Source organism: Aquarana catesbeiana, linkage group LG01, assembly GCF_042186555.1.
Source record: "Aquarana catesbeiana isolate 2022-GZ linkage group LG01, ASM4218655v1, whole genome shotgun sequence".
In the NCBI taxonomy this organism is placed as follows: Eukaryota; Metazoa; Chordata; class Amphibia; order Anura; family Ranidae; genus Aquarana; species Aquarana catesbeiana.
The window spans coordinates 663,689,115-663,705,527 of NC_133324.1; the positions used below are offsets into that span (position 1 = coordinate 663,689,115).

The following is a 16,413-nucleotide window of genomic DNA, read 5'->3' on the forward strand; positions in this document are numbered from 1 at the left end:
GGAGAGAAGGAATGAGGGGGGAGAGAAGGAATGATGGGAGGAGAGAAGGAATGAGGGAGGGAGAGAAGGAATGAGGGGAGGAGAGAAGGAATGAGGGAGGAAGAGAAGGAATGATGGGAGGAGAGAGGGAATGAGGGAGGGAGAGAAGGAATGAGGGGGGAGAGAAGGAATGATGGGAGGAGAGAAGGAATGTGGGAGGGAGAGAAGGAATGAGGGGAGGAGAGAAGGAATGAGGGGGGGAGAGAAGGAATGAGGGGGAAGAGAAGGAATGAGGGGGGGAAAGAAGGAATGAGGGGGGGAGAGAAGGAATGAGGGGGAGAGAATGAGGGGGGAAAGAAGGAATGAGGGGGGAGAGAGGGAATGATGGGAGGAGAGAAGGAATGAGGGGGTAGAGAGGGAATGATGGGAGGAGAGAAGGAATGAGGGGGGAGAGAAGGAATGAGGGGGGAGAGAAGGAATGAGGGGAGGAGAGAAGGAATGAGGGGGGAGAGAAGGAATGAGGGGGGAGAGAAGGAATGAGGGAGGTAGAGAAGGAATGAGGGAGGAGAGAAGGAATGAGGGAGGGAGAGAAGGAATGAGGGAGGGAGAGAAGGAATGAGGGAGGGAGAGAAGGAATAAGGGGAAGAGAGAAGGAATGAGGGGGGGATAGAAGGAATGAGGGGTGAGAAAGAGAGAAGGAATGATGATGCTTGTAAGAGAGAGAAAATAAGTGAGCATGAACAAGAGATGGAGAGACAGAATGAGTAGTTTTCACTCATTTAGAGACAGAGAATGAGAGAGGAAGAGAGAGAATGAGAAAAAATCGAAAAGAGAAGTGAGGACAGAATAGACGGTGTGTGAGGTAATAGACGGTGTTTGAGGTGAGTGTACAGACGGACAGGGGTGAGGCGTGAGGAGCTCCAGGTAGAGAGGTGGGGACAGTGAAGGTGGCGGGGGGTGTGGTCAGTGTACAGGCTCCTCCCCTCACTCTGTGTCTGGGTTGGGAGATCGCGGATTGGCAGAGAGCTCCCAGCACGGAGAAGACGCACACACTCAGACGTGCCGCCCGGGGACTCCGGGACTGGTCACCTGTTGGTGGTGTTGTGTGGAGCTCCTGTCACCTCACTCTTGTCGGAGACTTGCTGTAATAAGTATTCCTGTGCCGGGCTCAGCATGGATTTAGTGTTCAGGGTCATGTTCGCCTGTGCTCTGTACATGAAGGCTGCCGGAGACTATGACGGGAGGTAAGCCCAGCACTTGTCATCTTATTGTGTTGTCACCTGTTGTGGGACTTGTCCCTGTCCTTGGTGGGACGTGTACTCTCTGTGTACTTCTCTGGGTGCCCTCCGCTGTCTTCCACAAAGTTTCTAGCAGTACAGCCCGGGAGTTTCTGATGACAGACAGTCCTCCCATCTATGGGGAGAGGCTCTTCTTCCTAATAAAGGATGACATCTCTTCTATGGAAGTCCCAGCAAAAGAACCCTCCACCTCTGATCCAGGGACATTACATTAGGATAGAAGAATACTCCATACAAGTTATTCTCAGCCGGTCTTCTATGACAGCTCAGGGTTCCTGCAGACCTTGAGTGAGCTTATTTCACCTGTGCCAGTGTGCCCAACCGACCTATCTGATGGTACTTGAATATCTCCAGTGTTCCACTCATCATACTGACCACCAGTGTAAGGGGCATCCTTCATACTGATCACCAGTGTAAGGGGCATCCTTCCCACTGATCACCAGTGTAAGGGGCATCCTTCCCACTGACCACCAGTGTAAGGGGCATCTTTCCCACTGACCGCCAGTGTAAGGGGCATTCTTCATACTGATCACCAGTGTAAGGGGCATCCTTCCCACTGATCACCAGTGTAAGGGGCATCCTTCCCACTGACCACCAGTGTAAGGGGCATCTTTCCCACTGACCGCCAGTGTAAGGGGCATTCTTCATACTGATCACCAGTGTAAAGGGCATCTTTCCCACTGACCGCCAGTGTAAGGGGCATCTTTCCCACTGACCGCCAGTGTAAGGGGCATTCTTCATACTGATCACCAGTGTAAGGGGCATTCTTCATACTGATCACCAGTGTAAGGGCATCCTTCCCACTGATCACCAGTGTAAGGGGCATCCTTCCCACTGACCGCCAGTGTAAGGGGCATCCTTCCCACTGATCACCAGTGTAAGGGGCATCCTTCCCACTGACCACCAGTGTAAGGGGCATCTTTCCCACTGACCGCCAGTGTAAGGGGCATTCTTCATACTGATCACCAGTGTAAAGGGCATCTTTCCCACTGACCGCCAGTGTAAGGGGCATCTTTCCCACTGACCGCCAGTGTAAGGGGCATCCTTCCCACTGATCACCAGTGTAAGGGCATCCTTCCCACTGATCACCAGTGTAAGGGGCATCCTTCCCACTGACCACCAGTGTAAGGGGCATCTTTCCCACTGACCGCCAGTGTAAGGGGCATTCTTCATACTGATCACCAGTGTAAAGGGCATCTTTCCCACTGACCGCCAGTGTAAGGGGCATCTTTCCCACTGACCGCCAGTGTAAGGGGCATTCTTCATACTGATCACCAGTGTAAGGGGCATCCTTCCCACTGATCACCAGTGTAAGGGGCATCCTTCCCACTGACCACCAGTGTAAGGGGCATCTTTCCCACTGACCGTCAGTGTAAGGGGCATTCTTCATACTGATCACCAGTGTAAGGGTTCCATCCTTCCCACTGACCACCAATGTAAGGGTTCCATCCTTCCCACTGACCACCAATGTAAGGGTTCCATCCTTCCCACTGACCACCAATGTAAGGGTTCCATCCTTCCCACTGACCACCAGTGTAAGGGTTCCATTCTTCCCACTGATCACCAATGTAAGGGTTCCATCCTTCCCACTGATCACCAATGTAAGGGTTCCATCCTTCCCACTGATCACCAATGTAAGGGTTCCATCCTTCCCACTGATCACCAATGTAAGGGTTCCATCCTTCCTACTGACCCTCAATAAATTCATTTTAGTAGGAGGACCTCTAGGACCTGAAAATAATTTCAAGGATTTCCCTGGGGTAAAGAGTTTGAGAACAGTTGATCTACAGTGTATGTATCTGCCAACTTGTAAATCATTTGTCAGGTAACTTTCACTGTTTATTAAAAATCTATTCATTAATACACCATTAAGGGTTTGTTCCCATCATTCAGTGCGCTAAAAAGGATGCATTCTGGTGTACAGTATGTAGGGATACATAGTGTGAACCAGCTCTAAATGTATTAGGCCCCTTTCACACGAGCGCCTCCGTTTTGCGGAATCTGCTTGCTCAGCAGGAGATCGCTCTGCTAATCCCTACTGAGCAGGCGAATGACAGGTCCATCTCCGCTCACAGTGCAGAGCAGACACAGACACAGTCCCACTCTCCTTTATAAGGAAATCTGGTGGAAATTGACCACCTGATGTGTCCTGCTGACATCTGCCGCTCCATAGGGGAGACTGCAAGGTCCCATCAGGTCTGCTTGAAAAATTGACTGGTGGACCTGATTGGACAGCCTGTGTGAGTAAGTACCTTAACAACACTTACTGCAGAGTAAGTACCTTAACAAGACCGGGTATCAGCTTCTTGCAGGCTCTGTGCAGCAGAGCTCATACGGGAGTGAGAGAAACGGCAAAAGGAGCCAGTTAGTTGTGCTGAAGTGCAAGGAACCTGCCAATAGGAGGAGAGAGCAGAGTGACAGAGATGAGTGCATCAGTCAACTGCTTCTCCTTTCCCTGTCTAGTACAGCCTTTTTAACCAGGGATATGTGGAACCCTAGGATGCCTCCAGTGGTTCCCATGCATTGTGTCTGAAAGACCTCCCATGTGATGGTGCCTGCATAGTTCCAAGGCCAATGTCACTTGGCAGAGCCAGCAGCATGACACAGGTGATAGCTTTAGATGCCTGTAAGACTAGAATTCTGACCACCAGTGTAAGGGTTGCATTCGTCGTACTTGCCATCAATGTAAGAGTTGCATTCTTCCTACTGACCACCAATGTAAGGGTTGCATTCTTCTTACTGACTAATGTAAGGGTTCCATCCTTCATACTGACCACCAATGTAAGGGTTCCATTCTTTATACTGACCATCAATGTAAGGGTTCCATTCGTCATACTGACCACCAATGTAAGGGTTCCATTCGTCATACTTGCCACCAATGTAAGAGTTGCATTCTTCCTACTGACCACCAATGTAAGGGTTGCATTCTTCTTACTGACTAATGTAAGGGTTCCATTCTTCCTACTGACCACCAATGTAAGGGTTCCATTCTTCCCACTGACCACCAATGTAAGGGTTCCATTCTTCCCACTGACCACCAATGTAAGGGTTCCATTCTTCCCACTGACCACCAATGTAAGGGTTCCATTCTTCCCACTGACCACCAATGTAAGGGTTCCATTCTTCCCACTGACCACCAATGTAAGGGTTCCATTCTTCCCACTGACCACCAATGTAAGGGTTCCATTCTTCCCACTGACCACCAATGTAAGGGTTCCATTCTTCCCACTGACCACCAATGTAAGGGTTCCATTCTTCCCACTGACCACCAATGTAAGGGTTCCATTCTTCCCACTGACCACCAATGTAAGGGTTCCAGTCTTCCCACTGACCACCAATGTAAGGGTTCCATTCTTCCCACTGACCACCAATGTAAGGGTTCCATTCTTCCCACTGACCACCAATGTAAGGGTTCCATTCTTCCTACTGACCACCAATGTAAGGGTTCCATTCTTCCTACTGACCACCAATGTAAGGGTTCCATTCTTCCCACTGACCACCAATGTAAGGGATCCATTCGTCATACTGACCACCAGTGTGAGGGGCATTTTTCCCATTGACCCCTAATAGATTGGCTCCCTCAGACCTGACATTTTTTGTTTTAGGGGTTCCTTGGGGGTAAAAAAATGATAAAGACTGGTCTAGTAACTGGCTGGGGAGGGACAAGACAGGTCAGTGTATCAGACAAAGAATCGGGTATCCAGCTTGGCCAGACGGAGCTGTGTAAACCTCAGGACTGTATGAACAAAAATACAAATCATTTAGGATGGGTTCACATGCGAATGGAATGCGTTTAATAACATGTGAATGTGACCGGCTGATAATGAAGCCGGTTAAGACATGTCCGGGACCGTCGCGGTGCGGTTTCAAAAAGGGTTCTGTGTGTTTTTGGGACCGATTCAGGTGTGAATTTAGGCAAAAATGTGCACCTGAATAGAAACGCACTGGACCCCGGACTGCAAACCGCACATAACTGATCCCGGCCTCAGGAAATAAAACATCCCCATTATACAGTATGTATTTTTCATCTGTGTATTGAGCAGTTGTGGAGCTCAGCTATAACCCATGGACGGTGATTTAAATTTTTAGAATGCTGGTGCAGTTCCACTCCGCTGCACAGGAGTATCTGTTCCTCCCTGGGTCAGTTTAGAGAAGTTGTATCTTGCCAAGAGTCAGAAAGTTAATGCCTAGCAATCAGGAGTCAAGACAATAGAAGCCATTTGTATCATTCATCCCCCAGGGGAACAGCACCATCTTTATCACCTGCCAATGACAGATGACTCTGTAGAAGCAGCAGCTCTCATTAGAAGACACTGGCAAGCTGCAGCTTGGCAGCGGCTGACTTTGAATTGTTACTGTGGAAAAGATCACACCTCTCCCAGCTGCCCGGCATGTAGTGGAGGATAGATAAGGCTGCAGAGTGAAAGGTGTCTGAGTCATGGAGCCTGGCAGATGTGCGTGTGGAATGAGGCGTACACATGTGCTGACAGATAGGACACCTGCAGGTTGTAGGGATCGCAGCCACCAGGGAGCAACATACTACTTTAGGAAGGATCCACTATAGATTTCTTGCTGTATTCATATTTTGGCATATATGAGGAATGTTTGTGTGTGTATGTGTGTGTGTGTGTATATATATATATATATATATATATATATATAATCAGCAATACTATGGACCACAGCTCTCTGGGTATCATCGCTGATATGCTTATATGCTTTTTTTTTTTTTTTTTTTGTAGAATTTTCTTGGCTTTTATTTTTTTGCAAGGTAGGTTGCCAGGTCTTGGGACTGACATGTACAATGTGATAAAACATTTGCATGGGGAGATTGTACACACATACTAGGGCCAATTTAGAGAGCCGCCAGCTAAGGCCGCTTTCACATGGGGCAGATTGTGTTCCATTCTGCAGGTAATCAGCCCAAGCTCCTCTGCTGATGAGGGCAGAGCGGGGTGGATGACACATCCGTCCCTGCTCACTTTCTGCACAGCTGACACAGACAGAGCCTGCTCTGCTCTATGGGCGGCTGGGAGTAAATGGACACTGTCTGTTTACACCCAATTACCTCCAATCCGTTCTGCCTAAACGGAAGAGTGGGGAGTCCCCTTTTGTTTTGTTTTTTTTTTGTTTAGTGAACCCGATCAGACCCAGAGGTAGGCAGGTGTAAAGGGACACAAGTCCATTTACACCCCCCCTCCATAGAGATGAATGGACCTTCCACTCAGATGAAATACTGACAGGCAGACCTGATCTGAACACCGTGTGATGATATCAGCATCTCTTTGGAGTGTGGGAGAAAACCCACACAAACACAGGGAGATAATTGTGCATGCAGATTGTGTTCCAGCTGAAATTTAAATAAAGGACCCCAGTTCTTCAAGGTGTAAATGCTAACCACTAAACCGCTGTGATGTCAATATGAAGAAAAAGGATTTACTAACCTAATACAAGTGCAAGTGGACCAATAAAGTAATGGATTTGTGTTGTAGTCCCCATATACTGTAGATATTCAAAGTACTTGCATAGTTGTTTGGCACGTCTTAATTGAAATCACTGTTTGTTTTTCTCAAGCATTAATGATGATTATTATTCTGTTTTTAATCATGTGCTCATTAAAATGTTCAAGAGGCATTTTTAGCTTGAAGGGACTGAGTAATAAAGCGTTATTTAAGACGTAATTGCTTACATTGCTAAGGGCAGCCTCAATGCAAGAAACAGCCCTTAATTATTTGAACTAATGTAGAGATCTCCACTTTCTGTGTAATTTTTATTCCACTGAGCTAAAAGTGTAAGCGGCTTTCAGAGCACTCTTTGGGGGTAATGGATCCCTTGAGGTGGTACAACTAGTTGGCTAAACATTCTTGAATTAAAGATAACACATCTGAGATGCCCATTTAAAGCAATATTTAGAAATTTTAAGCCTTTGCTATATTTATCAAATGGATGATTTTTACTACTGAGCTTACTAACACATTCCTCCATCCACATAAACATGATAGATAGAGGTCTCTTCCTTTGTCAAGACATTGTATTCTGACAGCAGCACCCACCGCTCTACGAAAACAGCTGCAGCTTCTGATTGATGGACCGCTTTTCAACATGGCCCTTCACCAAAAGTCAAATAAAGAAATGTCTGCCACACTCCTGCAGGACCAGCCAGATTTTGATTAGTGTAAGGCCAGCTTTAGAATCCTTTCGGTGTTTATGTTGATTTCAGTGGTATAATTAGGTCTGATGACCCCAAACTTAGAGTGGGAAAGTTGGATTGTACACAGTGCCACCCTCATTTCTCCAACATTCAGAAGCTTCCGAACACCCAGCACCTGGAGCTCTCATTTTCCACCAAAATTATGAAGGATTGCCAGGGGTCATTCATGAGAACTGATGACTTTAAAAACATAATGGAGTGAATTTGTTTGCACAAGAACCAAGACCAGAGAAACATTACACTCTGCATAGGAACCAAGATTAGAGAAATGTTACACTCTGCATAGAACCAAGACCAGGGAAACTTTACACTTTACATAGAACCAAGACCAGGGAAACTTTACACTCTGCACAGAACCAGGACCAGGGAAACTTTACACTTTGCATAGAACCAAGACCAGGGAAACTTTACACTCTGCACAGAACCAGGACCAGGGAAACTTTACACTCTGCATAGAACCAAGACTAGGGAAACTTTACACTTTGCATAGAACCAAGACCAGGGAAACTTTACACTCTGCATAGAACCAAGACGGGGGAAACATTAAAATCTGCATAAGAACCAAGACCATGGAAACTTAACACTTTGCATAGAACCAAGACCAGGGAAACGTTACACTCTGCACAGAACCAGGACCAGGGAAACTTTACACTCTGCATAGAACCAAGGCCAGGGAGACTTTACACTCTGCATAGAACCAATACTGGGGAAACTTTAAAAAGTACCCATCAATTTAGATCCCATTCATAATAGGTTCAATTCACACCTTAGCGATCTTCAGCAAGAGCTGCAGCCGCTTGTTTTTCTTAGCGTTTTTTTGTTGAGTGTTTTTGGAGCGGCATTATTCGTCTGAAAAACTCTCCAAAAGAAGCTCATGTACCAAATCTTGGCACAGAGCCAGGACCGTTTGCGATCACAATTTTTTGCCGCGATTGTAGAGAGATTTGTCGCACTGAGAATTAGCCCTGTTCACATCTGGAGTTTTGAGATCCTCGGCAGAATCACACTACAATAAAGGCAAAACAGGCCATGAGTGGAGCTTTTTTGAGCAACAAGCTTTTCGCAATGCAGTTTGACAAGATTGCCATGTGATTTTTCGTGCAACAGTTGTAGAGAAACCAAACCGCATTTAGGTGCCATTGAAGCTGATTGGGAACCGAACATGCGTGGAGCATTTTGCCATTATTGCAATGCGATTTGGGATTGCGGGCAGAATCGCAGAAATTCTGCCCCAGATCCCAAAACATCAGATGTGAATGGGGCCTTAGCAGATTCTTTGTGGCTGAAATTACATGTGTATGCAACAACTGTGGTCTGGAAGCTGTTTAAAAGAAACTACACTCACCTCAGCTCCAGCAATGTGGCATGCCCTAGCTTCCTGCCCAGCAGCTGACATCTTCGGGTAGCCAGCTTCCGGGTCTCGATCGTCGGCTGCTTTCATTGGCCAGCGGGGATGATTTCATGTCCGCACGTGCATGGGAGTTCAGTCAGATTCGGCATTGCCAAACTTGTACAGTCAGTCAGCTACACATGCATGGCTCGCTGTAAAAGGGTGGACAGTCAGGTAAAAAACTTTAATGCAGAAGAGACGAAACATGTCTGTTCTGCATTAAAATTCCTGCCTGTTTACCCATTTTTAATTTTGGTCTAAAGTTCCTCTTTAAAGTTCAGAATTACTACAGAGAATGCTATGATTAGTGCATGTTTCCATTAAAACTCGTGATGGTGGCTACTGTGCATATGTGTGTAGGAATTAAGTGTGGAGTTAACCATCCCAGGGAGGATAATTCTCAATCTGGTGGAATTTAGATTGTTGCTCTGCAAGCTGGAAAATATATCCAGGGTGAGGCGGGGAATGCTACCTTCGCATTCAGGTGGCAGTGGCGGGGTCTGAGACTGCGCCATTACACCATGTATAAAATATAGTAATAAACATATGGTCTCCTGAAGTGAATAGAAAACATATGCAAGTTGGTTCATGTGAGGTGGATGTCTGTATGATTTGTGAAAAAAGAAAAAAAGTTGTTACTGTTTAATTTTGCGAGTTTGTGGTGGCCATGTGTACACTAGATTATTGTCTCCTAGTGATCTGTGCCAAGTGTTCTGTACTGTGCTCCTTTTTATTGTGTGATCTCTTGTGTTTGAAATTTCTTGACGTTGGCTTGTACATTTTTCAGAAGAAATCAGCTTTAAGCAGGTGATGCTGATAAGCTGCAAAATCAAGGAATTAGATGCAGGAATAAACCATTCGTTAAGAAGCCTTGCAGTTTCTGTCTGGAAGAGTAGCACTGTCTGTGCCATAAGCTTCTCAGCTTGCTTCAGCTCAGTATATAGTTACAGTTTTCATCTGTAACAAGGATGGTATATTGTCTGCTGTCAGTGAAGTGGAAACTCCCCAAAAATCGGAAATTAGTAAGATATAAGGGAACAATGAGGAAGATGAAATAGTAAATGTTTGCTTCTGTGGCAGAATTAGTTCTATGAACATAGTGATTCATGGTTTACTTAATGTTTATTCAGTAGATAAACCTATGTGTAAGACCCACACAATTGCCAGTTGTCCTATTGTTTTACCACCAAATCCCCCCCCCCCCCCTTTTTTTTTCCTTCCACAACCACCTCTCTTTCCACTTTGGTGTAGAGGTGTACTAAATACATGTACTATTTATCTACCAAGAAGCAGTTTTCTTGCATTGGACCAGACATGTCCAAAGTCTGGCCCGCAGGCCAATTGCGGCCCATGTTCTGGTTTAATACGGCCCCACTGGCAATTTGTGTGTGTGTGTGTATGTATATGTATATGTGTGTATGTATATATATATATATATATATATATATATAATATATTATAATATAATCTCTTTTGTGGCCACACGCTCAGGGATTCGTTGGGGGGCCACAAAAGATATATACCGTATTTGTCATTTAGTTCTGCCAGCCTCTGAGGGGACGGGACAAGTGCCGTCAGATTACATACAAGAGAACAAGAGAATCTCCTGTTTACTCGGCGACATCTGTAATAGGAAGTCCTGTCTCCTGGGCTGGCATTGGACGACTGTTCTGTCTATCATAGGAGGCGGAACTTTGTATTAAATAGGCCACTGAGTAAACAGGAGATTCTCCTGTATGTAATTTGTTTGTGGTCGTCCTGCCCCCCTCCCTGGCCCCTCTGAGGCTGCAAATGGGCATGGATCAGGCTGCACTTATGTCAATGGTGAGGCTACACTTATGTCAATGGTGAGGCCGCATTCATGTCAATGGTGAGGCTGCAGATGGGCATTGATTGGGCTGCATTGATGGGCTGTGACCCTTATTTTGCTTCACAGTTCTTTATTTAAAATGTACGTTTTTTTTCCCCTGAAACTTCCCTCTTAAAGTGAAGGTGCGTGTTATATGCCTGTTATACTCCAATGAATACGGTATATCCAAATAACATGCCCGAGCTCATCCTTAGACTCTTCACCACACACAGCCACAAAGGCAAGAGAATTCTTGTTGGGTATTGTATTAGTTAATTTGCATTTAATTTTAATGGTTCAAAGAATTTCAGACAAAATGGTCGGCCCTCACGCATGTTCACTTTATCAAATCTGGCCCTCTTTGAAAAAAGTTTGGACACTCCTGCATTACACTGAATGTTCAACCCCTAAATTAGGGATAGGCAACATAAGGCATGGGTGCCAGGGCAGGCGTGCAAAAACATTTTCAGTACTGAATACTAATAGGTCATGTAAGGTGAAAAAGATCTTCCAAGATGGGAAGACCCCATATATGAGTAAGACAGTAGACCAGCCTTTACCAACCTTTTTTTACTACAAGGGAACTCTTGAAACAAATCTGTTTTCAGGAAACCCTTGCTTAAAAGCAATTTGTTGGGGGGTCAGTAGCAATAATGTCCCTTACCTTGGTGGCCAGAATGCCACTATTACAAACAGTTAAAAAAACATTGATGTCAAGAAGCTGGCTCTGCCAAGTGGCATTGGAACTTCTCAGCCACCATCAACTCAATCAGCTGCAGCTTGAGGAATCCCAAGCTCTGGAGGAATCCTAGGGTTTCATAGAAGTATGGTTTGAGAATAACTGCAGTGGATGATGGCAGGAATGATCAATTACTTTGACAGACCATACTGGGCATCTACACATATGCAATTACAGGAGATCAATAATGCTTTTAGGATAAAAAACATTACTTCTGATGATGGCGGTAGAGGTAAGGTAGTGAGTGACCTAAGCTATGGTGCTTTGTAATGTTCTAACATGTTCAGTTACGTATTGCTGACACCTTAATTTAATGTTTATTAATACTGTGAATCATGAAAGTTCAACCTGAGGACACCACAAGCACAGGAGCCACAATGACAGGACTCGGCATACACCAAACTGCACACCCATTAGGTTTCCTTCCTGCCCCTGATGTACATTTTCCTCATTGTGTCAACCTATGGCTCTGTTTGAATGAATTCATTGGCTTTATAGGCAGGTACAGTTTTCTCAAAGTTCACAGGTTATTTTTACACATCACATGGACTGCTTCCCTCTGCCAGTTGTTTGAATTGGCTGTTTAATTTTGGGTTGAGCCAAAAAAAAGGGGAAATTTAGTGGGGAAAGTCTGGCAGCACAACAAAAAGTACTGGTTACAATAGAAAAAAATATGCTGATATAACGATAAACACAGATAACGGTAGTTATAGCTAACTAGGTACTACACTGCTATGGTGTGATTGTACAGAAGAGTAATGAGAGAGGGTCTTTGTGCTACACCTCCAACTACTGGTAGCTTGTAAAGAAATGTGTCATTCGCTATTGTTAAAGTCTGTATGACTATTCTAGTTGTCCGGTGGATCCATTGACTGTTATATTTTCCAAGCAATTGCTCTGGAACAAGCATGGAGCACATATTCAGAACTCAGGTCTGTGTATTTGTCCTTAGTCAGTCATTAGGAAAGTATTGATGGTCATTGGTTAAGAAAGTATTGATGGTCATTGGTTGAGCTCGATGGCTAGCATTTTTAGAAAGAGTAATGGCAACCTACATTTGTCACTTGGCACAGGTAAGCTTTAAAGTAGAACAATCATCAAATAAGGACCAGCCCAATAAGTCCTTGATAACAATTCTTTTATTCATCTGAAACTTTGTTCTACATCTTTGGCATGAAATCTATGGTATAGTTTATGGTATATTTACAAGATTATGTACTTACAGCAAATTTGTAAAATTTGCTGTAAGTACATAATCTTGTATCCTGGTGTACTGCCAAAGCAGGATATTATATGTAATATTTGCATTGTTACCACAAAACGGTTTAATTAAAAGGTTATCAGAGTTCATTATAGAAATTGATGCTTTTGGATCCCTTGGCTGCTGGCTACAATAAATACCTAGAAATTGGGTCACATTAACTTCTATATCAGCCAGTCTGAACTCCAATGCTTCTCCTGCAGAAAAGATCACTAAACCAAATGCCTAGCCTTCCTAGATTTCCACTGTACAGCTGGTCATACACTGATCGAAATTCAGTTGATGCAACAGAGAACATCTGAATTTCAATCAGAGTGTGTCAATTAAATCAATTGTTTGATTAACTTCCGTTGAAGGGACATGGTGAAAAATTATCCTTGATCAGCGGCTGCAGCTGTGTGACCACGGTCAGTATACAATGTCCTACTTGCTGATCCCCTCCCCCATTAGACATTAATGGCTGTGTGTTGAGGAGACAGCAAATTTACACTGTTATACAAGCTGTACACTCACTACTTTACATTGTAACAAAGTGTAATTTCTTCAGTGTTGTCACATGAAACGATAGAATAAGGCCCCTTTCACACTTATACGACTTCAAAGTCGCACGATTTTACCGCGATTTCGCGGCCGCGATTTTACCGCGATTTGGGAGCAGTACTACTTTGCCACGTTTTTGGCATTAACAAATGAAAACATACAGTAGTTGGTATGAATCATAAGGGGGAACTCCATGCCAAGTTTTAAATAAAAAAACTGGCGTGGGTTCCCCCCAGGGGCATACCAGGCCCTTAGGTCTGGTATGGATTGTAAGGAGAACCCCCTACGCCGAAAAATCGGCGTGGGGGTCCCCCCAAAATCCATACCAGACCCTTATCCGAGCACGCAGCCCGGCCGGTCAGGAATGGGGGTGGGGACGAGCTGGCGGCCCCCCCCTCCTGGACCGTACCAGGCCGCATGCCCTCAACATGGGGGGTGGGTGCTTTGGGGCATGGGGGGCGCAGTGCGGCCCCCCACCCCAAAGCACCTTGTCCCCATGTTGATGAGGACAAGGGCCTCTTCCCGACAACCCCGGCCGTTGGTTGTCGGGGTCTGCGGGCGGGGGGCTTATCGGAATCTGGGAGCCCCCTTTAATAAGGGGGCCCCCAGATCCCGGCCCCCCACCCTATGTGAATGAGTATGGGGTACATGGTACCCCTACCCATTCACCTAGGGAAAAAAGCGTCAATAAAAAACACAGTACACAGGTTTTTAAAATAATTTATTAGGCAGCTCCGGGATCTTCTTCCGACTTCAGGGGTCCTCTTCCGACTTCGGGGGTCTCTCCGCCGTCTCCTCCCGGTGTCCGCATCTTCTGCCGGCTCCTCCGCTATCTTCTGCAGCTCAATTGCTAGCGGTGGTCCGGACTTCTGCCTTCTTCTTTTCTTCCAGAGATGTTGACACGACGCTCTCTCCAGCCAGAATGGTCTCTGTGCGCTCCGCAAGGGACTTATATAGGCGGTGACCCCGCCCCCTTATGCCGTCACAGTCCCTGGGCATGCTGGGTCTGTGACGTTTTAGGAGGCGTGGTCACCGGGTGATGACCACGCCCCCTTATGACGGCACAGTCCCAGCATGCCCCGGGACAGTGACCTCATAAGGGGGCGGGGCCACCGCCTATATAAGTCCCTTGCGGAGCGCACAGAGACCATTCTGGCTGGAGAGAGCGTCGTGTCAACATCTCTGGAAGAAAAGAAGAAGGTAGAAGTCCGGACCACCGCTAGCAATTGAACTGCAGAAGATAGCGGAGGAGCCGGCAGAAGATGCGGACACCGGGAGGAGACGGCGGAGAGACCCCCAAAGTCGGAAGAGGACCCCCGAAGTCGGAAGAAGATCCCGGAGCTGCCTAATAAATTATTTTAAAAACCTGTGTACTGTGTTTTTTATTGACGCTTTTTTCCCTAGGTGAATGGGTAGGGGTACCATGTACCCCATACTCATTCACATAGGGTGGGGGGCCGGGATCTGGGGGCTCCCTTATTAAAGGGGGCTCCCGGATTCCGATAAGCCCCCCGCCCGCAGACCCCGACAACCAACGGCTAGGGTTGTCGGGAAGAGGCCCTTGTCCTCATCAACATGGGGACAAGGTGCTTTGGGGTGGGGGGGGGCCGGCAGGGTGCCCCCCATGCCCTAAAGCACCCACCCCCCCATGTTGAGGGTATGCGGCCTGGTACGGTCCAGGAGGGGGGGGGGGGGGGGGCGCTCGCTCGTCCCCACCCCCATTCCTGACCGGCCGGGCTGCGTGCTCGGATAAGGGTCTGGTATGGATTTTGGGGGGGACCCCACGCCGATTTTTCGGCGTAGGGGGTTCCCCTTAGATCCATACCAGACCTAAGGGCCTGGTATGCCCCCAGGGGGGAACCCACGCCGTTTTTTTCATTTAAAACTTTGCGCGTTGTTCCCCCTCTGGATTCATACCAGACAGCTGTCAGCACTGCCTGTCGCTCATCGGGAAAGGAAAGAAAAGTTTTCCTTTCCCGAATAGCGAGGCCAGGCTTGTGCTTACAAAGTCGTACTGAAGTCGTGTCTATATTATTCAGGCACGACTTGCATGCTACTTCAGGGTTTAACATTGAGGTCTATGGAGTACAACTCGCATAGAAGTTGGACCAAAGTAGTGCAGGGACTACTTTCAAGTCGGCACGACTAAAGTCGTGCCAATATGAATGGTAGTCATTGAAAATCATGGAGAATGACTTGTCATACGATTTTGCAGTACAAAATCGTGGGACAAGTCGTATAAGTGTGAAAGGGGCCTAAAATATTTACAAAAAGGTGAGGGTGTACTCACTTTTCTGAGATACTGTATATATATATATGTGACCCGACACATTCGGGTAGGGGACGTGCATGCGTGCTGCCGGCAGCTCGCTTCCACTGTGATTACACACAGCGGAAAGCAATCGGGAGTCGCACAGTACTCAATGTCCTCTGGCACCCACTGATCGTCAGGCAGAGATACAGAACTGTGATCTGCCTATGTAAACAAGGCAGGTCACCATTCTGACAGGAGGGAAGGGATGGAGTTTTGTGTCCCTGCAAAGCAGGAAATAAATTCTCTTCCCCTAGTAAAAGCACCTCACACAGTACAGTAAAACACAGGTTAGGCACACAGTTAACCCTTTGATCGCTCCTGATATTATCCCCTTCCTAGCCAGTGTCATTAGTATAGTGACAGTGCATATTTTTAGCACTGATCACTGTATTAGTGTCACTGGTCCCCAAAAAGTGTCAGAATGCCCGCAACAATATTGCAGTCCCACTATAAGTCACTGATTGCCGCCATTACTAGTAAAACTTTTTTTGTTTAAATATTCCATAGTCTGTAGACGCTATAACTTTTACACAAACCAATCGATATACGTTTATTGGGATTTTTTTTTACCAAAATTATGTAGCAGAATACATATTGGCCTAAATTTATGAAGAACTTTTTTTTTTATTTTTTTTTATTTTTTTTTTATTGGATATGTTGTAGCAGAAAGGGTTTTTTGTTTTGTTTTTTTTCAAAATTGACGTTTTTTTATTGTTTATAGTGCAATAAAACGCAGAGGTGATGAAATGCCACCAAAGGAAAGCTCTATTTGTGGGGAAAAAAAGGACATACATTTTATTTGGGTACAGCATCACAAAGTGCTGCACGATTA

At 46.0% G+C, this 16,413-nt stretch overlaps 1 protein-coding gene across 5 annotated transcripts in view; it reads left to right on the top strand.

Moving 5' to 3' along the window:
- The first annotated feature begins 967 nt into the window (after positions 1–967).
- The window catches only part of NPNT (nephronectin), a 171,791-nt gene continuing 156,345 nt past the window's right edge, over positions 968–16,413 (top strand). For 3 of the 5 annotated variants that reach the window (XM_073601935.1, XM_073601925.1, XM_073601916.1), the window contains exon 1: positions 969–1,223. In XM_073601935.1, the coding sequence (XP_073458036.1) occupies positions 1,153–1,223 (71 nt within the window). In that variant the 5' untranslated portion in view covers positions 969–1,152. Of the gene's footprint in view, positions 1,224–16,413 lie in introns of all 5 variants that reach the window. The other 2 variants (XM_073601908.1, XM_073601942.1) reach the window with 2 other exon arrangements.